General features: G+C 59.8%; 4 protein-coding genes across 4 annotated transcripts in view; all 4 read right to left on the minus strand.

The window, feature by feature from the left end:
* Nucleotides 1–1,744: 1,744 nt before the first annotated feature.
* LSCM1_03072 (uncharacterized protein) lies at nt 1,745–6,406 on the minus strand (the record flags this gene model as incomplete). Its single annotated transcript, XM_067320624.1, has 1 exon — nt 1,745–6,406. One exon carries the CDS (start codon nt 6,404–6,406, stop codon nt 1,745–1,747), a length of 4,662 nt encoding a protein of 1,553 aa, XP_067177234.1.
* A 3,813-nt stretch (nt 6,407–10,219) lies between these two features.
* Nucleotides 10,220–11,782, minus strand: LSCM1_03073 (uncharacterized protein; the record flags this gene model as incomplete). Its single annotated transcript, XM_067320625.1, has 1 exon — nt 10,220–11,782. The coding sequence occupies one exon, from the start codon at nt 11,780–11,782 to the stop codon at nt 10,220–10,222; it is 1,563 nt and encodes a 520-aa protein (XP_067177235.1).
* Nucleotides 11,783–12,720: 938 nt separating this feature from the next.
* On the minus strand, nt 12,721–13,008 carry LSCM1_03074 (uncharacterized protein; the record flags this gene model as incomplete). The annotated part of the gene is made up of 1 exon (XM_067320626.1): nt 12,721–13,008. One exon carries the CDS (start codon nt 13,006–13,008, stop codon nt 12,721–12,723), a length of 288 nt encoding a protein of 95 aa, XP_067177236.1.
* A 1,962-nt stretch (nt 13,009–14,970) lies between these two features.
* The window catches only part of LSCM1_03075 (uncharacterized protein), a gene marked incomplete at both ends in the record, with an annotated part of 12,822 nt that continues 5,908 nt past the window's right edge, over nt 14,971–21,884 (minus strand). The window contains one exon of the mRNA XM_067320627.1: nt 14,971–21,884. This exon is cut by the window's right edge and continues 5,908 nt beyond it. Coding sequence (XP_067177237.1) covers nt 14,971–21,884 — 6,914 coding nt within the window.

The raw sequence follows: 21,884 nt of genomic DNA on the forward strand, positions 1-21,884 counted from the left end.
ACGAGCTCGAAAATGTGGCGCCGAGAGCGTCACCACCGGGCGAAACGTCAACAGAATGGTGAATGAGATGCAGCGGCTCGCGCGCCGCAGAGAAAGGGGGTGTGGGAGCGCGATAGCTCGCCTGCGTGTATGTCGGCGTCTCTGTCTGTGCGCGTGCGTGCGTGCACCACCCTCTGGCGATGGGAACGTATTGACTTGAGAAAGCACAGCGAAAAAAGACGAAGAGAAGAGCGCACAAAAGAAACAACGAAAGTGACGGAAAAAGGCAGAAAGACAAGCGCGAATAGAAACGTATGTATGTGTGTGTATGTATGTGTATGCTCGACGCAGACACCCCCTGCAGTTCACGTCTCACTGCTGAGAGAGAGAGAAAGGACAGGCAGAAAGGTGAAACGGGGGCGGACAATCGTTTGGCAGGATAGGAGGAAGATGCTAACCTAAACACTAACGCAAAGAAGGAAAAAAACACATGCAGGCAGTGGAAAGGGGGCAAACACGCGTATATGTATAAAGGGACTCCAACAAGGCAGGACGTGGAGGCTCACGGACGGCGGCAGCAGGGTCGAGGCGGTGATCGTGCGTGCGTTTGTGCGAGTCTTTGTATTTGTGTCGTCTTCGCAACGAAGGACACACACGCGCGCCGCCAGAGGCGGGATAGGCGGTTCACGGCGACAGGAAGAGAAGCAAGGAAGAAGGTTGGGGCGAGAGGGTGGTAGAGCGAAGTGAAGAGAATCCACGGATGCGCATAGGACTCCGCTAGGCGCTGCACTAGTTCGGGAGGAGCGGAAATAATCGCTGGGCTCATCCACCTCGGTCGAGGTCACCGTTACCTTAAGCCCCAGGCATACATGGAGAAAACGGCTGGAAGCATCCACACGTTTTGCCCTCGCTCCACGCCTGAGCCGACGGCACACCACCGGGATCGGCGCGAGCAACCGCTTCGGCAGGCGCACGGCGCGCCAAGATCGCCACGCCCTCAGCCCTTTTCCATACCCTTCTTTTTTTTTCGGACGAGTGGCATCGCGTTGCTCCCCTTTCACCTCGCGAAGAGAACGAGAGAGGGGAGAGGGGGGCATGTGAGCGCTCAGCACACCTCTCACCCTTCCTCGAAACGGAGTGAAGCGCCACTTGCAGCTCTTCTGCGCAAGTGGCCCCCGGCTCCTCCTCTACGCCTCTTTTCTTCCCTCCCCCTCCCTCCCTTCGCGGCCCCAACGACGCATACACGCATGAGCACAGATTGAGGTGCATGTGCCGGCGGTGCTGCAGGTCACTACAGCAGTCCCTATGGATCCCTTTCTGTGTGTTCTTTATTACTATTTGTTTCTTCGGCAGCGTGCGATGTCCGTGCGCCACATGTATGTGTGTGTGTCGGGGGTAGGATGGGGGGAGAGGAATGGACGCCACAGGAGGAGAGGTGGTGAGAACAGAAGAGAAGGCGATGCCGAGATACGCGCAGAGATGGAGAGAGAAATGACACACGCAGGCACCGGCAGAAAAAGGGGGGAGAGGGGCAAGCAAGCCGGTGCACACCATTGCCATATGGCGCAGTGGCGCAGCTACAGTTCACAGAAAAGATGGGCGGAAGCGTGAAATCGACCACGCGCACCGACTCAAACGAAGGCGAAGGAGCGCGAGTGCACCCGCACCGAGACGCCGACGCTTGCATTCAATGGGAGAGTGATTCCGCCGTCGCCTGCGCCGAAGAGCGATAGCCTCCCTCTCGCAGCTGCCAGTGTGGCGCGGCCTACAGCACCAAGCGACTCTTCCTGCGACCTCCGCCGGCGTGCAGTTGCTGCGCGCTCGGCACGCTCGCTCCTCCAAGAAGCGGCTGCGGGGGTGCCAGCGAGTGCCCGGGCCTCTCCTGCGATGGCCAGGGCGTTCTATTCGCTGCGCCGCGTGTATCCAGCGAGCGCCGCCTTGACAACGGTGGAGTGTTGGAGACGTTCATGGCATCATCCTCATCGAGTGTCAGAACGGCGGGAAGCAAATCGGGAGCGGCGCTGCGATTCGTAACACTTGCGGTGATGTGCACTACGTCCGCCGTTGGCGAAAGGCCCTCTTCTTCCACGGGAGCTGGCGAGCCGCCGCCCGCTTGGCCAAGGCCACGCGAGGAAGTAGAGCTGGCTTTCATTCGATCGGACATGGCAGCTGTGGTACTGCTGAGGGCCGGAGACCAGCTGCCACTGCTGGGCACCTGTCGCGGGCGCTGCTGGTCGGTGGACCGGTTCGCCGGCGGCGTCTCCATCAGCACTACCGTTTCCAAATTGTCGGGCGTGATAGGGGCAGCAGCGGGGCGAAGCGGGACTGCATTGCCGTGTCCGCGGCCGCCACCCCCTGGGCAGCCAGCCGCTGCGTCCGCAAAGAGCTCCTCGCTCACAGAGAGCGCCATAGGGGGGCTGGAGACGCGGCGCTGTGGCCGCGCGCCCAACAGCGGCACGATTGGAGGATGCACCGAAGCGCGCCGCCCCGCAAAGCCGACGAGTCGATGCGAGCGTGGCGACAGCCTCGGGGACCATGTAGACTTCTTCACAACGTGAGGCGAGTGCGAGGAAAAGGCACTGCTGCCGAGCACGACATCCGGTCCGCGGGAGGTCGGCCTCGGCGGCGAGCACGCGCCCGCAGCGGCGGTGAGATGCTGATGGCGCAGCAGCGCTGGAGCGAGGCGGCACGCACCGGCCGAGGCCAGAGGCTCAGAAAGGGTTGTGAACTGCCCGCACGCACTCTCGGAGAGGCCGGCATCGCGCTCGCTCACCCCCAGCTGGAGGGCCGTACCTTCTCCGCGGCTGCAACGTGAAGAGGGGTGGGCAGCGGCCCGCTTCAAGGGCGACGAGGCGGCGCGGAAGGACCGGAAAATAAGGCTCGGCGCGGCGCGGCTGCTGCCGCAGGCGGCAGCGTTTGTGCTGTCGGGGCTCGCTGTCCTTTTCAGAGAGCGCACATCCATGCGAGCGGGGCGCCCGGTGGGACTGCCACCAGGGTGCGGGGGGAATTGCTGAAGGCGTTGCTGCGGTTCACAGTCCTCTACCTCGCTGCCAGGGGTGCGTTCGCCTAACTCTGAGGGTGTGCCAGGAGCGAAAGGGCACCGCCTCGCAGGCGAGGTGCACGTGCCCTGACTCTCTGGCCACTCCGCTCGCGTGCCTGCCAGCCATCGAGACGGATCGAAGTCGCCTTCGCCACGCTCCCCGTCTGGTCGCACCTCACAGCTCACCGATTCGGATGGCTGAGACGCTGGCGCCGCTTGCTCGGCAGGGGCAATGGCGGAGCTCGGTGCCATTCTCGTGCGGCTGGCGTGAGGTTCTTCGCAAGGGTTACTTTCACCGCGCGCTGGTTGCGGAGATGTAGAGGCAGCTGCGACGGGTGACAGCACTTCCACAACGCTGGGCTTGGCCATAGCGAAGCCGAGGCTTTCGTTCTCTTTCGAAAACGTCACGCGTTCGCTGGCGGGGAGGGGGCGCACCTCAGGTGGCAATCGCAGAGAGGCACGGCGTGAGAAGACTTTGTCGGCCCGGGTGACGGCGCACCTTTTGCTCGCTGAAAGCGACGCGAGTGCTTCTGGAGCGCCTCCGAGGAAAGGGGCTGTTGGCACCTGTGGCCTGTGAAAGCTGCCATTGGCGGCATGGGCGCCGTCAGTTGTTGTTCGGGTGGGACGGGACGGCTGCGGAGATGGACGCGAGCCGGGGATGCTCTGCCGCCGCTGCACCTGCACCTCTGCTACTCTCTCTGCAGCCGAACGAGAAGAGACGGCTACAGCGGTCTCATTCGCACCTGATGAGATAGCTGGAGCGCTACGCATCACCTTTCCAATGCGGCACTTGCCAGAACCGGAGCCCTGGCTTTCCGTCACGGATGGCAGACCTCCGCTTCGGCCGATAGTGCTGCACGAGCTTCGTGGCGCGTTGGACGTCCTCGAGCTGCTGTCAGGTGTGTCTGTGCCCTCCGATTCGGGTGCAGCTCTTTCACCTGCGTTTCTGCTAACCTGGATGCGGGGCACGCTCATCTTTCCACCGGGGCACCGCGGCTTTCTCGTACCGTCCTCTCGCGCAGAGTAGCTTCGATGGTATTGGGCGACGGACTGTCCTGCAGCTGGCGCCAGGGACTGCACCAGTAGCTTTGACCGGTTCATAGGAGTGGGCTTCAATGGGTACAACTGCGCTAGGAGGGAAGAGAGGGAGTGGGCACACGATCCTGTCGCCCTGGCGCTTTTGCGCGATGCTGCCCGGCACCCTATCACCGGTGCGCTGCTCTTCTTCGCTCGTCCATGCCGCAGCGAAGAGAAAGGCGCAGAGGTGCCCATGTCATTCACCGCCATGGCGGGCACCGCGTCATGAGAAGCACCGGTTTCTTCCGCCGGTGCGTTCATTGATGGGATGTCAGCTTGCGTCAGGGCCGTGGCGTACGCGCTGTTTTCAACACTCAATGGCCGGTGTCGAAATAACCCTGCATCTCGTTGGCTGTGGCGGCTCCTCCAGGGCCGGAAGAAGGAGTTAGAGCTGCCGCTCTTACTTTGCGCGGGCGAGTCGTGCTCAACGGCCAGGTCATTCGCACCTTCGCTGACTGCCTGCCGACGCCATACGGCCTGGCCGCCGTTGCTGCAGTCCGCCGGCGAAACCGGTCGCGGTGGCGGTAGGTGGCTGACCACTGCGGCCCCATTCCCCGCTGCAGCAGCGGTGACCTCACCTCCTGCCTCGTTCACATTTGGCCACTCCATATCGAGTGGAGCCAGCACGCTCGGCAACTGCGGAAAAGAAACAGGCCCTTCCTTCGCCATCACGTCATTCGGTGGCACAGTTCCAGCTGAGTTACCCGAGGCAGTGCACAGCGAAAGACTCGCCGAGTTAGCGGGCGATGCAGGAGAGTCAGACCCATTCCAAATCACGTCCCCTGCCCGAAGCGAGCGCACCGCGCCACATGGCCTCGGCAGCGGTCCACTACCGCTTTCACCTGCCTCAGCACTACGGTTGTCTATAAGAGAGAACGGCACTTGCATCAGCGGTGGCACCTCAGGTATAGGGCCACACAACCCGCCGCTACCAGCCCCATCCGATACCAAGTAAACAGCAGCAGTGGCAGGAGGGGAAGAAGAAGGCTCTGAGCACGGCGAGGTCGCCGTTTGGGGCGCCGTCGATCTTGTCGTCTCCTTGGTGGCCACTGGCATCGCTGCTGCCGCATTGCACGCGCCGTCGCTGTTACCAGCTGTATGAGTCCCGCTTGCACTTACATGAAACCGCTTTCGAACTTCGTCAAAAAAGGGGTGCTCTAGTGCCTCCTCAACAGTGATGCGCTCCGCTGCGTCGATGCGCAGAAGCCGATGGAGCAGGTTCATGCCAGCCTTCGCGATTCGCCCTCCGTAGCGGTGCGCCAAATAGCGGTTTGTGCTCTGCTTCGTTTCTGTGCTCTCTTGCGCACCACCAATCGGGTCGCTCGTTTGCCGTGACTTTTGCTGCATGGACTTGGTGCGCATCGGCGGCGGCGGCACTGCGAGCGGATTCAATGAGCGCAGGCGCAGGATGCCACCGTTCCGCTTCCGCACCGCCGCCTCGTACGCCGCTGGGAAATCACCGATGCGAGTCTGGATGAGCGAGAGCTGCTCCAACTCCGTCTTGCCTGGCAGCAGCGGCTCGCCGTCGATGGCCTCCGCCATGATGACTCCCACAGCCCACATGTCGACGGCGTAGGTATAGCTAGGCATCCCCAGGAGCATCTCTGGGCTTCGGTACCACCGTGTCGCTACGTAGTTCGTCATGATCGTCTGATGATCAGCGAAGACAAGCTCGCTGAGCATTGCCGAGTTACCTGATGACGCAGAGGCGCTGTCATGCATGTGCGGCAGATGGTTCGGTGATGGGAAGGAGCCGCGCCCAAAGCTGCTGTCCCCGGCTATCGCTTTAGCCAATGCGCCAGTATCCCGGGAGTGGGTGGAGAGTTGGATGGTTTGCGGCTGAAGCTGCCGAGGAAGTGGCCGGCAGAACCCAAAGTCACAGAGGGAAGCCGTGCCGTCGTCCCGCACCAAAATGTTTTCCGGCTTTACATCACGATGGATGATCCCGTTCCGATGGCAGGAGCGGATACCCAAGAGAATGGTGTAGAGAAGCACCGCCAACGAGTCCTCGGGCAGGCCATGCGGTCGCCTCTCCAGCACGTCTAGCAAGCTACGTGGTATGTACTCCATGACCAGGTAAAGGCGGTTCTTTTGCTTGAATGTTTCCAGTAGCTGAGTCACATTGGGTTCGCCCTTGAGCATCTGCTCGACGCGTAGCTCACGCAACATCGCGATGCGAACGTAAGCGTTCGTATGAAAGTTCTTGAACTGCTTCACCGCCACGATTCGATTGGTTCGCCTATCTCGGCACTTGAAGACGATTCCGTAGGTCCCCTCGCCGACCACCTCAAGTACATCGTATTTCTCCATCCTACGAGCCTAGTGCACGTTGGCTGGTCAGTCTTTTCCCCCAAAATAGACTGCGTATCCACCACTTGATTGCACGAGACCGAATACGCACAGAAGGTGAGATACAGTGCGCGCGGAAGAGGGGGGAGGGAGGGAGGGCTCGAGTGAGGCCTTCAAGAAAAGAGGCCAAGAAACACGGAGAACGAACAAGAACGACCATACGCACCGATTCGAGCCCACGGGTGTGATCCAGAGCCACTGTATATGTAATCACCTACAGACAGCCTGATTTGATTTCTGAGAGCGAATTTTGCTCCCTGTCGCCACCTCAGCCTCAAGTTGCCACTGTCCAATCGAGCACGCAGGGAGAGAGAGAGAAGGCAAGGAAGAGATATGAGATGAAGAGCAGGTAAGGGAAAAAAACGGCGCCAAGACGTAGAAGAGCCTGGCGAGATGAGAGGGAGGCGATGGTGGTGAGGGGCGGGCAATCAGCGTGTGGGCAGGGAAGAGAGGGAGGGAGGAAAGGGGATAGGCAAACAGACGCAGCCACAAGAAACACGGAAGAGCGAGCGGTGCCACCCGTAGAGTCAGTGAGTGCCTCCTGCGACGGAGGAGGGGGGCAAGAAAGAAGGCAGCAGTGTCTAATTATGGACAGAGAGCGAGCCGGAAAGAGACGGTGGCACTGTCGCACAGATGAACAATGGAGAGAAAAAGAGAGAGAGCAATAGGCAAGAAGGTGCGCAAAGGCCTCCGACACAGAGAGAGAGAGAGAGCAGAGCACACCAGAGACAAGTGCGAGCTGGGAGATACGCAGATACGCAGACGATGAGATATGCGCCGCTGCCTGCAAGAACAAGGCGAAACGGCAGAGAGGTGTGTGCCTGCGGAATGGGAGGAAGAAGGAGGCCGACAGGCGAGGCTGAAGAAAAGGCCCCTGAGACAATAAAAAATGCGATGGGAGAGGAAAGCAGCACACAGAGGCACACACAAACAGCTTTGCCAAACAACAACAACAAAAAAGAGGCTCGTATGCAAGCCCACCACCGCTCGATTGATGAAAGCCTATATGTGCTCCGCGTGCGCGAGGTCCTGGCGCAAGCGCCGGGTTGAACGGCGAACGAAGAGGGACGAGTGCAAGCGAGATAATGAGTCTCTGTGAGCCCTTTCCAAACAGAAGCAAAACAAAATTTGGGGTTAAGGAGAAATCCAATGGAGCGGCTGCAGAAGCGAAGAATACGATAACGCAAACACTATGGAGAGAGAAAAAGGCCGAGAGGGGCATATGCGCAGACAGACGCGCAGAAACTGACCGGCATCACCCGAGCGGAGCGCTCGCAGCCTGACGGATGTGGAGGAGTGAGAAGAAAAGGGATCACCACGGCCGAAAGCGCGCAAAAAAATGCCGACAAGTACACATACACACACACAGTGAGAAAAAAAAGAACAACAACGAAATGAGCTCCTCATGAAACAGTTGCAGAAAGCACCGCAGTCCACACCTTCAGGAAAACAGTCAGCCGTACGCTATTCACGCTAATGGCCGCTCTATGGCAAGATGATGCCGTCCCGCTGTTTCCAGCGAGAAAACAGGCTGCGAAGGAAGCGCTAAAGAACAGCGGAGGGTACGAAGCAGTACCAGTGGCATCAAGCTCACGAAGATCTCGGGCGAGTACGCGTGACTAATGGAGGGAGGGTGAAAGGAGAGACCGAGAGGCCTAGGGCACTTGTCGAACGCGCCGCTCAGCTTTAGTCTGATTGTATCCTGCTCTCGTTATGTGTATATGAATCAATTGAGAGCACCGCCTGTATGTTTGTGTGTGTGTGTGTGTGTGAGGGTCGGTGTATTCTCTTCTGTTTCCCGTCCTGAATGCTGTGTATGACCGTGAGCGACGTATGCACCTGTGTCGGAGGCAGGCGCATACGTCTCTTTCTACCACTCCGTATGTGATGTGGTGAGCGAGAGAGCAGAAATCAACCAAAACCTTCTGCCCCTTTCTTGGCTTTCTCTTGAGCTCGACGTGCACAGTCGTGCCGTTTCTTCGGGGGGCCACCACCACCTCTGCCTTGTCTGCGTGGGTGTAACCTATGAGAGCTCCCCCCTAATGCGAGTCCACTGTGCCTGCCCACAGGCGCACAGCCTATCGAGATGAGCGCCTGTGGAAAGGGTCTTCAAAGAAATCGAGGCGTGAGCAGGTGGGCGACAAGAGGGAAGACGCTTTCTCCCTCTGCGCCTGCTGTGACGCACCGTGAGCGCCACTATTTTCGGGAAAGGGAAACACGGCGAGGAAGCAGAAAGCGTGCTGTATACGACGGGGTGGCGCGGCGAGTGTTTTGCAAAGACTGCAGTCGGCAGTGAGCGCCCGCAGTTATGGCACAGTGGCAGGAAACAGGTAACTCAAAGGCGCCCGCGAAACGCCGAAATTAGACAAAAAAGGCGGCGGGTGGATGTCAACGGGGCGAAGGAGGGCGACGATCGTATGTGTGTGGGGAGGCTTCCGTGGTGCTCAATCTCATAGAGGACAGCAAAAAATGCCATTATGAGCTGACGCACGGGCGTCAGGGAATCGCAGGAGGAGCGCAGGAGGGCATCGTGATGCCAAAGGGAGGGGAAGCCGCCATCGTAAAATGGGGGGTGGCCGCGAGATACTCGTGCGTAGAGCCGCGAGCGCGTGCGCCGTGGACGACCGCGACCACCACCACACGCAGCTGCATGCGTCCGTGAAACTTCCGTGAGGAGACCACACCCGCGCACTTATTTACCGCTTTGGTCGTTTCATACGGGCGTCGAGGAGTCCTGCCCCCCACCCTCGATGTCCCGGCTCCCTCTCCAGAATACGTTCGACACACAAAATGGTCGTCTTTGATGTCGCTTGGGAACAGGAAGGAGGTGCAAGGGCGCGCGTGATGAGAAGGCGGGCTGGGCCACAATTCAACAAATTCTGCACTCAAAATACAGTCCGTGTGACAATGGCGTGTGGGTGTGTATGGGCGTTTTTTTTCGTCACAGCTTGAGCATGTGTAAAATCAAAATAAATCAGTTAGACTTCAGAAACATCCTTTCGCACACACCAGTACAGACGCGCACGCATACGTATAATATAGGCATGCACGTATATGTGCACAAAGCCACATGAACGCGATGTGCGCAGCGGTCACACGGCGCCTCTGCCTACATGTGTCTCTCGTGCGAACGTCCGGGGCCTTCAGAAGCGCTCTTCTCACAGCTCACATGCATGCATCGTTGCTCCACTGTAGGAGCCTCAGAGGCACCATTACCGCGCAGAGAGGAGACGGGACGAATGCGGAGAGGTCCTTCATTCCGTCACCGCAGCCCAACCAGACAGAAACATGCCCGTAAAAGTATAAGTCTACAAGTGAAGAGAAGACAAGAGGCAAATATCAACCAGAGAGAGGCTCGGGCAGCGATGTGCCCATCTCCGCCCGCAAGGTTGAGGACGTTCTCGTGAACATGAAGACAACACAAAAAGAAGGTTGTGGGGAGTGCATCTAATTTATGAGTTGGCGGTGCGCCTTTATGTTTGTGTGTGTGTTTGTGGGGTAGAGAGTGGGAGAGGATCGGCCAACACGCTCCATGACGGTCCCTCCTGGCCCAGCCCTCCTCCCCCTCAAGCACAAACACACACACACACGAATAATAAGAAACTGAAGAGGAATGCCGAGGAGAAAGGGCAATCAGGCGATGCAGCGGCTGCGTCTTTCCAGCTGCCCACCCGCCCATCCCTCCCCTCCTTCAAAGGAAGGTCTCCGGGCACGGCGTCGATCACACAAGAAAGCGAGCCAGAGAGCACGCACTGGACTGGAGCGTCGAGCGCCTTACAAGGCAGCAAAGGATCCGGCTGCGGAGGTGCGGCGATTCGACCCCGTGCCACAGCTCATCTGCGTGCGTCGGGTAAAGGGACTCTCATCAACGCCGGCTCCGCCACTCACAGACGAGGTGTCGCCGACGGCCGAGGACAAGCGCTGATGCAGCACCACTGTACGGCGCGGAAGCGGAGTTCGCGTGCCGCTGGACGGCTCATCCTCGTCCCCGTACTCCACCGCCATCGCCACCGCACCGGGCAGCCGAACGGGATCTGCCAGCGCAGTGGTGCAGTCAAACCACAGAGGCGGGCGCATTCCGCCGAAAGTGGCAGCCCGCCGCTTCTCTGGCACCTGCTCTGCCGCGGCCTCTACGTCTATGTTCAGCATCTCTTGCGCTATCGCGCCTTCACCGGCTGCCACGGCGGTGCTGGAGTTGCAGACAGGATCAACGGTCTCCTGATATGCATAGTCGCCGGAGGTGGTCTCCACAAGTGGAATGCAGCTAGAGGTGCGATCCTCCGTGAGGCATGCGGAGCGCCAGTGCGTCGTGGCGTCAAGCATGCCTACATCCTCGTCCTCGGCGCCGACCCCATCGCGTACTTCCATGGCAGCGGTGGCCTCGCGCAGCTGCGTCATGGCCTGCTCCATTTGCTCCTTGGCCTTGTGGACGTCCTCCATCTCCTGCTCCAGCGTACGAATCGTCTGTTGTTGGTGCATGATGATCCGCTGCAGCGTCCGCACATCCGTCGTGCACGTGGGTGTCGCACAGCGAGGAAAAGGAGAAAGAGCGCGCGGCTGCATCGACGGCGCCGCGCCTTCAGCAGGCATTGGACTGGCAGAGTGCCCTCGAGTAACGGAGGCTCGCTGGCTAAGCTCCCGCACCGCCTCGCGCAGGAGGTCGATCTGCTCCTGTAACTCGCTCACTTGATGTGACGTGGCAGGCGCAGGGGACGCCTCCGAACCGCTTCGAAACACACGCCAAGGGCCGGGACCTTCGGCCTCTTTAATGAGTCTATCAGGGCACGCCGCAGAGGGACTGCGCCGGTGCTGGGTGACAGGCATGCTTTCGCCCAGCGGAGCGGTGCTGGGAGAGGGCAGGGAAGGCACGACCTCAACCGTTGGAGCCTCGAACGAGGTGACATGCCGATAATGTTTCTCAAGTCGAAGAACGAGCGCGCGCAGGTATGCATTCTCAGCCTCCAACTCCTCCGTGCTGCGCGCTGAGAGCTCCACTAGCGCGTCGTGGCGCTGGCACTGCGTGATTGCCTCCTCCTTCATGCGGGCGTACTCCCGTGTCAACTCGGATGGAGCTGTCAGGGAGGGTGAAGCAGCAGCAGCAGCAGCCAAGGATACTTGATCCTTGGCAACGTTAGAGGTCTGAACGTTCACCGAGTCGCGCGCCTGCAGTGTGCTTCGGTGTTCGATTTGGTGGCGCTGCAGCATGTAGCGCTCCACATACGAGTCGCATAGCTCCTTGAATGTGTTATGAGCATTCGTGAAAGAGTCGGACCCCCATACGGGAGCCGCAGCGGGCCCGCGTGGTGCAGGGGCAGTGCAGTCAGTGGTAGTGGACATGGCGCTCAATCTTTCGCCCTAGGTGTGTGTGTGTGTGTAAGTGTGTGCAGATGGACCTGTGCGTGTTTTAATCCACTATGTGTGCGCATGTATGTGGATAAGATGGCTTGATAGCAAGCAAAGATAGCAGTGTGATGAGAAGGCCCAGGGCGAGGTGAGCGTTTCCAAAAGAAAATTTACAGAAGCACGCGGCATACAGGAAGTTGTGCGACTGCCGAGATGCTCGAGGGCGTCAGCAAAGATGGACGAGATGGCTGCGGCAGTGCATCAAGGGGTGAGAAAGAGTGGGGGCCGTATGTGTGCGCGCGAGGGAGGAGCAGGGAATCTGCGGGGTTCTTCGGCGCCAACCAAAGCTACATCAGGTGCGCCCCGAGAGAGACGAAGACCAAACTGCCGCGATCGTGGGGTCATTCATTCGGATTGGTGAGAGGAGAGGGACAGCAGTGACTAGTCTGGCGGCGAAGCAAGCAAGTTATCGATTCAGCTTCGGCACGCTACGAGCGCACGCTTTGCCGGTTCTCCTTGAGTGCACCGCGGGCGAGCTTATCGCCAGTCTCTCGGGAAAGGCAAAGATAACGTCGTGGTGGGTACCTCTGTGCGTGCCCACGCACACATTACGACCCTGTCAACGCCTGAAGGAACGCTCTCGCCTTCATGAAACCGTGCAACTGAAGCACAGTAGGGAGAGATGGAGAGGACACACACACACATGCAATGCCCGAAGACGCATGCGAGCGCAACAGCATGACATGTTACACGTGTACATGGCGGCGAAAGCGAGATAGGAAAGCAGGAGTCACGGCAGGCGGGCCCGCAACATCTCTCTCTAAAGCCGCGCATACAGAGCCAACCTTTTTGCACACGATAACTCTTCTTTCACATGCACAGACACACGTCCTCTCGGCTCACATGCTTTTTTTTCGTCTCGCCCTCTCCCCTTAGTGGCCGCCCTTGCGTTTACGGCCGCGGGTCAACGGCTTCTTCATGTGCTTCTTGTTCTCCATTGGGCCACTGGACTTTACAATCGACAGCTTAGACCGCTGGTCAGAGGGCACACGGGAGGCCATGGCAGCCTCGACAGCGCTGATGTAGTTTGCCCTGGCCCTTGACTCCGCCGTCTTCTTAGCCTTCGTGAATGTGGACTTCCTTTTGGCCTCACCAACGTACTTCCGCAGCGCGCCTGCGCTCTTCTGCTTCGACTTGCTCCGCAGCGACTTCTGCGCCATCACGCTTGCCAGGCCCTTAGGGGGGAGAGGAGGGGGGAGAGAAGGCGGTAAAAACAGAGGAGAGCGCAGAAGATAGCGACGACGGCGAGAGGGGGGAGGGAGCCGGTGAAGAAATCGGCTACTGCAGCGCGCGTAGGAGGAGAATGGCGAGAAGCGGCACCAATGCGTGATGTGCGCAACGCGTTCACTATCGATCTATAGATGTACAGCTAGCCGATGAGAGGACAGGAGGCGTAAAGTGGTGAGGAGGCGACGACTGTTCGTGAGAGAGAGAGAGAAGGACGTGGGAGCACCGCAAGAGAGACGCCCATCAGCCAAAGTGGGAAAAGCGGGAAGTCCCCCCCTTGCGCCATTCGGGCGAAACATGGTGGCCGACTGCCCTCGCGCAGGGGGCCAAAGGAGTGAAGAAGGGCAAAAGCGGCGAGGAAAGCAGGCATAGCGTGTGCAGCATAATGTTCTCCTGTTTCCTGCACTCACTCTCTCTCTTCTACGCCTGACCCCTCCCCTCCTGCTACGGCTGAGGTGGGGGGCAGGGGGCAGGGGGCAAACGCTCGTCACCGCGCTTTACTGGCTGGTGCTACGGTAGGTGGTTGGCAGTCGTGGGACGCGTCTATAGAAAGAGAGAGCGACATCGCTCAAGGCAGACGAAGCAGGAGAAAGGGGGGTGCATAGGCGGAGTAGGGAAAGGTGTAGGGGCGAAAGGTCTGCGAGTCCGATGGAGAGACGGAGTCAGTCTCCCTCCTCTCGTCGTTCAGCTTCCGTCACCAGCGTCGTCACCCTAACCGCCCTTCCGCCGAGCCTCACGACCCCCTTACTCGTGCCCACCAACCCGCAAAGTAGCACACGGCATCCGTCACACCAACCGCAATACGACAGAATACATACATGACAGAAGCCAAGGAGGAGTGGGCGGGACTATACATGATCAGCAAAGAGGTCGGGTGCGAAGGGAAGGAAGAGCGCGTGCGCGGTGGGGAAACACGTGACTGACACGTACGCACGCACGCACACACACTGACAGGCACATCTGGCATAGATACAGCACACTGAGAACCGTCACCACAGCAGCAGACCGATGCGAAACGGCAACATCACCATCACAGTCACAGAAAAAAAAAGAACAAAGCGCATTCTGTTTCAACGCAGAACCTCTGTCGAGACACGCGCAGGTGTGTCCGTGTGTGTGTGTCTGTTTGTCGTTGTGTGGCGCATTAAAAAAAGAGCAGCTGGGCTCCGAGTACAACGCGGCCTTTCTCACCGCACGCCCGTACGCCGTACTAAAAGGCGAAGGGGGAAACGTGATAAGACGCAGCCCGCAAGTTCAGCAGCAGGAAGCACAGGCAGGCACGCAGGCCAAGAGACCACCCTGACGCCGAGGCAAAACACATGGGGAGAACGAGGGCTGCGTCGCCCTCGAAACGCTCCAACGCACATGTGGTGTAAGTCCATTCGTATTGCGGTACGCGTCGGAGAGGAGGTGCGAGTGTGCATCGACCACCGCAAATCTGTGCCCGGGAGTCGGGGGACGCTCGCGCGCGTCGTTGCATGGGGATGAGAGTATACGAACAACCGAAAAAGGCGATTTTATCGTTCCCTGGCGACGTGTCTGATGACGTGCACGCCGCGAAAGCACCGAAGATCCGTCGTGAACGGTGGCGCCTGTGCAGGAGAGAGGGCGTGCGTGGGTTGATGAGCGAGCGGCTGCCGTAGAACGGCAGGAGAAGTGGCGAAAGCAAACCTGGCGCCCACGCACACACAACAGTAAGATGAAGAAAACGATGGAGCTTTCCCCTGAGGTAACGCACTAAAAAAAAGCCCTGCTCCACGTGCTGGTATGCACGCACCGCTCTGCGGCGAGACAGCATCCGCTTTGTACGTCCACCGTGATGCGAAGCCACAAGCGAAGCGCAGGTGAGATCCGCAGAGACCGCCTGCAGATTTGGGTGCCCTGGCTGCAACAGCTCAGTAGTTCAGTGACACAACACAGGCCGTGCCGCGCTCGATCCAGTGCCCCGGATCCACCTTGGTTGGAATCTCAATGGGAAGGACAAAGTTGGTTGAGTGCCCGGTTGTGCTTAACGTACCAGCGCGCGTCAGTGTCTTGTATACTGGGCACACGTAGTCCTTGGAGTCGCGGGTGCGGTTCACCACCGGGTCTAAGAGAATCATGGGCATCTCAACGTTGAGCTCCTTGGGGCGAGACTCAGCCAACGAGTGCTGCACGGAGTCCCAGCGCGCACCCTCCAGGTACAAGCCGTAGACCAGCGCTCCCTGCTCCGGTCGAGGCACCGTCTTGTGGTCTATGGACTCGTCCTGCAAGCCAAACTGGAAAGAGATGCTGTCGACCGCCTGCTGAACTCGGCGGGCGTGATTCTGCAGCGTGCCGGTCAGGAAGGCCTGGGGGAAGAAGAAGCCACCGAACCAGAAGGCGACCGGTGGCCCGTGCGCGTACCAGTCTTCGATGAAGCGAACCCGCCGCACCAGGTCCTCTACCCAGTTGGACAGCGGCTTCAGCGACGGGTACGCCAGCGCGCTCCAGGACGCCGGTACGCTGTTGATAAAGAAGCTCGAGCCGACCGCCTCCAATTCCACCGACATGACAACCTCGCCTCGCACAGCCTTGAGGAATTCCGCGAGGTTGGTGTGGATAAATTTGAGGAGGCGGTTGTAGCGACCAGCCTCCTGCACCAGCACCGTGTTCATGGACTCTTCGTACTTGGTCGGGTACTTGGAGGCGAAGGCAGCCATGTCGAACAGCTGCGGCAGCTTCGCCGCAATCTCCGTCGCCGTTGCCGTGAGCAGCTGCTCCCGCGAGCTCAAGGAGGTGCTGGCACCGCCGCGCGACTCAAGCGCCAGCACGGTTGACAGAATGCTGTGCGCCGTGTTCTGAGCACAGGTGATGTCGGCGTTTTCGTGCAGTCCGAAAACCTCGGGCTGCGGGTTCAGCGGCCACGCGTCGAGGTGGTCCAGGTAGTGCTTGCGATTGCCAGGCGCGAGGGTGTGGTAGATCCCAGACGGCGAGAAGGCGTACCCGTCCTCAAGCACCTCCGGGTTGATAAAGTGCTTGATGAGCGTCATGAGGCAGCGACGGTCCCAATCATCCGTGACGCGCCCGCCGTAGTTGATCTCGCCGGTGAGGAAGGTGAGCACGTCGTATGGGATGGCGTCATACATGGACAAGAACTTCCGGAGCTGGAGCAGGCAGACGTTTCGGTCCGAGTCGTTGAACTCGTAGGCGATGTTGAACCCGAGGGAGCCGAACTTGCGACGCTCCTGGATGACACCGTGGAAAAGGCACAGGGCGAACACCATCTTTTTGAACTCCGCTGGCTTCTCCTCTTGCTGGAGGTCCTCGGGGGTGAAGCCGTAGTAGGAACGAATCACGTTCGCACGAAGGCCCATCGGCGGCTCGTTCGTCATCTTCACCGCTGTTTGCAACACCGCGACCGGGAAGCTGTCTGACGGCATTGACGTTAGCCACAGGCGAAATTCTTTCTTCACCGTTTCCGGGGTGAAGCTCTCCACAATGGACTCTAGCGTCGGCATCCAGGACGAGGCGAGGTGGCAGTTCTGCAGCAGTACCCACTGGCCCTTCTCCCGCGAGCAACGGATCAGCTCTTCCGCCTTCTTGCCTTGCCCTTGGCCGAGTGATACCTTATCGAGCCGCTTTGACATCCGCATCGTTTCCGCGAAGCGCAGCAGGTCGTTCATGGGGTCCGAGCCGGCGGAGTTGATGAAGATGAGCGGCGTCAGGCAGTCACTGTCCTTGTAGGCGTCCATCAAGTCGAACTGCGGCACCACAATGTATCGGCTGCCCATGTAGTGCTCAATGAAATGCTGAATGGCCGGCGCTACCTTGTCCACGCGGAAGCACCGCATGACAATCAGCCGCTGCATCGGCGTCACCTTCTCACGCCACTCACCAGCGAGGGGGACGGCGTCCGCTTCGTTGCTGTCGAAGAGGCCCCTGTAGTGCGGTAAGTGGTCGCGGACGTGCTGGGCAAACCCAGAAAATGTTGGAACGTGTGCGTCGAGAAAGAGCACCTCAGCCCAGCTGCCCTCTGTCATCCACGACGGTGCCGGGTTTGGCGGGGCGTTGGCCGGGGCACTGCCGGTGGGGCCGGTGAGAAGGAAACGGTACTCCTCGTCCACCATGCAACCGCTGTGCTGCACGAGGCTGGCGCAGAGGTAAAAGGAGAACATCAGCTTGTGCCTCTCAAACAGGGAGCGGCACACGTTGCTGTAGAAGGAGTAGGTAAAGTAGTCCATCAAGTTCTGCACCCGTTTCGCTACCGGGTCCTCGACGACGTCGCCGTCGTCCTCCACCGCCTCCTTGGCTGCCGGCACTTGTGTGGCGTTATCCACAGCGTTGAGAAACAGGCTCATGAACCACTGCAGCGAGAACTGGTACATGGGGTCGACAATGGCAAGCTGCGAGGCGCAGAAAAACAGCAGCGAGCCGCGCTCCGCGTGCGGGCGGTACCTGTTGCGTGTCTCGTCAATCGCCGCCTCCATGGTCTTCGCCTTGCCCAGCTCCTCGTTGATTTCAGTGGACTTGGCTTTACTCTTCTCCAGTGTGATGATGAGCTCTTCCTGCTCAAGAATGTCACCCTCCGCTTGTTCGAGGAGGACAAGAATGCTATCCTGGAGGCCCTTCAGCTCGGACTTTTTCTCTGCGTTGGAGCGCGTCAGCCGCTGCTTCTCCAGCTCGAGGTCATTCCGTTCCTTCTCCACTGTTTTGCCAAGCAGCTGCTCCTCGAGCCCGCTCGGGGTGATGAAGAAGTTTAGCAGTGACACGGTAACGATCGTCTCGGGCGTGTAGGTTGGGTTAGGTAACTTGGTCGTCAAGTAGAGCTTGAAGTTGTGGTCGTACGGGATGGCGCTATCGCCGATGCGGACGTGCGGCATGCTGCCGATCAGGAAGATGTTTTTCAGCAGCAGCGGTTCTAACGCGGCGTCGAGCGACTCACCGACGTTCTCGATGAGGCACGGCAGGCCAAGGCGAATCGCGTTCTCGACGATCTTCATGAACTTGTCGTCTGACGCCTTGCACACCTGCAGGTTGTCGTTGCGGTGGATGTTGCGCACCCACGCGTTGGCTTGTCCCTGGGGGTCGATGAGCAGTGGCCAGTTTCGTGAGTTGACGAGGATGATAGCATTCTCAGTGGACAGCGCATCCGTCGGTAAGCCGCAAAGCTGCCACTCCTGTATTTGCACCGCGTTTCCTGAGGTGGAGACGAGGTCGAAGTCTGCGCTCGTCTCCACCTGCGCTGTGGTGAGGTATGCTTTCCATTGCCGCCGCACGTCATTGCGATAGGGTGCCGTGAGAGGCCCGCAGTAGGCCACGGTGGCCGCGGCGACAATCATGTCGCCGACAATGTAGCGTTCCTGCTCCTTGTACTGCTCCACCAGCGTGGCCCAGCGGCCCTTCTCGCCGCCAAGACCATCGATGAGCCTAGCGGCGCGCTGCAGCTTCAGCGACGTCCGCTCCACCTCCGCCTCGAGAGCAGCCTGCGCGTTGAGGGCGTCGTCGTACTCTTTCTCGAGCGCTGCCACGGCAGCAACCACGCAGTCCAGCGTTGCCTGGGTAGCGCGCAGGGCTTCCATGACCACCGCCAGCTCCGCCTCCGTCTCGGCAAGCTTCTCGCGGAGCGGTTGAATCTCACGGTTCACAAAGAACCACTTGTACATGGCGCGCACCCACTGGCACATGGCCATGCACGGCAGAGAAACCGTCTTGACCTTGTCCGGCTGAAACTCGTCATTGTCGTAGTACACGCGCACCTTTTCCATCAGCGGCATCTCCATCGCCTCGCGGTTAAAGCCGCCTTTCTCAGGAGGCTGCACGAGCAAGTCGAGCAGTCGATTCGCGTCTTTCATGTAGGACTTCGCGCACAGCCACCAGTCCGGTGACTTACGGCCACCAGCAGGGCCGCTGTAGAACTCCTTTGGGCAGTTGCCAAATGTGAGCAGCAGCGCGACCGCCTCCATTACGTACTGCACACCCTTCGGCGGATTCGCGTATTTGTTCAACTCCGAAATCTCTGCTGCCTTGATCTTGGAGAGCACCTTCACGGCCTCCACCAGGGCCGGCTCCGCCTCCGCTAAGCGCTCGGCACACTCGTGTCGCATCTTGGAGCACTCCTCCGCCTTCACAGAAGCCTCCACCTCCTCCCTGCGCGCGTCCGCCTCCTTCACCGCTGCCTCCTGGCGGTCCAGCGTCAGCCGCTCCATCATCGACTGAATCTCCGCTTTCTTCTCCACCAGCACCGGTTGCTGCGCCTTGAGCTGGGCCTCGAGCTCTGCCACCTGCACCTCGGTGTGTCGAAGCTTATCCAGCCCCTTCTCGAGGCGGCTGCGCTGCTCGCGAAGAAAGCGGCGCTTCGCCGCCGCCATCGCCTTGAACTTGGAGAGGAGCGCCAAGTACGACGTCGGCGTTACGTACGAGCGACGGCGCGTCTCTATGAAGAAGCGCTCCGTCACCTCCGCCGCTGCGCGATGTACCGCCTCGAAGCAGCTCGCCAAGTCCACATTGCTTGCGGCCCCCACCACGTCCGCGTCGTCGGTGGCGTTCAGCTGCACTGAGGCTACCGACAGCAGCGCCTCGGAAGGCCACTCGGCGAACCAGTCGATGGTGCAACACGCGATGAGAGAGGGAAACATACGTAGGCGGCTGCGAAACGCCTCTCCGATGGGCGAGAAGGCAAGGACGAGGTGCAGGTTTGCCCGCACCTCCTTCACAAAGCGCGCGTACACCGATACCTTCGTCGTAGGCAGGTTCTCGCTTAGGCAGACGCCGCGGAACTTGTCGTTGATGAGCTCAATGTCTTGGTCCTCGAACAGGTTCGGCACATCCCCCGATGTGAGCAGACCCGCCACGTCCTCCAGAAAGGTAGGGTGCACCAGTTGGGTGTCGGAGACGAGAAAAGTCCGCTTCTTATCGTCTTTGCCGCACTCGAGCAGCAACTTTGCAAGGCTCTCGTGCCACTCCTTCACGCCGAAGCCTTTCGTCAGCTCAATCGTGAACACCTCCATCTCCGCTATCAGTGAGCACGCAAGGCGCGTGAGCGACTTGCGACCTGATCCGCCGATGCCGAGCAGGAGGCAGTGCCCGTTTGGCAGCCGCAGTATGCGCGAGATACGACAGACATGCTCGATAGCGTCGAGAAAGAGCACGAGGTTCATCTTGACTTCATTCTCGTCGTTGTACGTCTCCAGCAGCTCATTCATGCGCGCCGTGAGGGCACCCATGTCGGTGACCTGCTCGTACACGCCTTTTTCACTCAGCACGTCGGCAAAGATGAGACGATCTGCATTCACGATTTCGCTGTACGACTGCTCCACACCCATAGACGGCAGCTCGGCGCTGAGAAACTCGATGAACACACTCTTGTCGGTCGCGTCGACGAGGCGGTCGTGGAAGACGCGCTGCATCTCGTGCATCCAAAGCAGCACAAAGGGCACCTCAGACTGCAGCGTCGACGGGTCCGCTGCGTACAGCAGGGGGAAGACACGCATCACATCTCGCATGTTGAAAGAGTAGTGCACGTGCGCCGGGGTCGGCAGGAAGGCCTGGGTACACTTGCTGAACACACGCAAAGTGCTATCAACCAGAGCAGAGGAAACGCTTCCGAGGCTGTCGGCCAGGCCGCGCTGCGCGAGGCCGCCGAAGAGGATCGCCCGCAAGATCGTGCGCTTCGACATGTCTGACATTTCGGGGAAGGCAAGGTAGTTGAAGTAACGCATAAAGCGGCTCGAGATGCGGCTACGTCCTCCGCCAGGCGGCCCCATCGCAAGCACCAATGAGCAGTCGATGATGGAGGACCACTTGATTCCGCCTGTGAAGTTGTAGAAGCCACCCTGCGCGAGCATCTGCCGCAGCAGCTCCAACGGCGGCTGCGCGCCGTACTTCTCGGGCTGCGGCAGGTTTGCATCGTCGATAAAGATAAGAAAGTGCTTCCCAGCAGGGGCGCCGTAAACGTGGGAGCGGCGCTTGTCAAGCTTCGCCATCAGCGAATTCTGCAGCATCGTACACTTCGTCTGCGCAGAGAAGGTGAAATTGAGGCCAAGAAAGCTGCCCGGCATGCCGCCGCCGAGTACAAGACGCGCGAGCGAGATAGACTTGCCGGTGCCGGTGGGACCCACAGCAGCGACGTTGACCTTATGTGCCATCAGGTGCTGCAACACGTAATTTTGACGCGCACTATCGATCGTGGGGACGATGATGTCGTCAAACCGCGTGCCGTTAGGAATGTCCAGCGGCGGGTTCTCTTGCATCCAGTGCACCCAGTTGCCCGCCACGGAGGGCGGGGGCGCCGGAGAGCCGCTTGCAGCATTGCCGTCCTCACCACCGGTGGTAGCGGCCGCCACCGCCTCCACCACACCAGCGGGGTCGTAGCGGAAAACATAGTCGTACAAGAACACCTCCGCCCCGCCACTGCCGCTCGCGCCCCCGTCAGGCCGCTGCGGTAGCCACTGGCTGTCACCATTCGCCTCCGCAAGTCGCCACAACGTTGCGGAAAAGAGCTGCCGCCCCGCCTCGTCGCACGTGGCGCCGATGCTCCACACCAACGACAAAAAGAATAGCGACGGTAGCGCGCCGGCCATGACGGCCAGACGCTCCGGCGACACCTGCAGCTGTCCCGAAGCCGACTTCGCAACCTCAAAGCTCTTCGCATACCCATCCATCATGTGGAAGAAGGAGTGCATGAGGCCGCTAGTGGTGGAGGTCACGTACTCGTGCACGGCGCCACTGCGCACCAGCTGAACGAGCTCCTCGATGTACTTGTTGGCCAGCTCTCTCAGCGTCTCGCGCTGGGAGTCCAGGTAGGGCGGCAGCGCCGCGACCCAGCTTGAGATGAGGGCAGATGTAGGGA

The sequence above is a fragment of the Leishmania martiniquensis genome, chromosome 28, assembly GCF_017916325.1.
Source record: "Leishmania martiniquensis isolate LSCM1 chromosome 28, whole genome shotgun sequence".
Lineage (NCBI taxonomy): Eukaryota > Euglenozoa > Kinetoplastea > Trypanosomatida > Trypanosomatidae > Leishmania > Leishmania martiniquensis.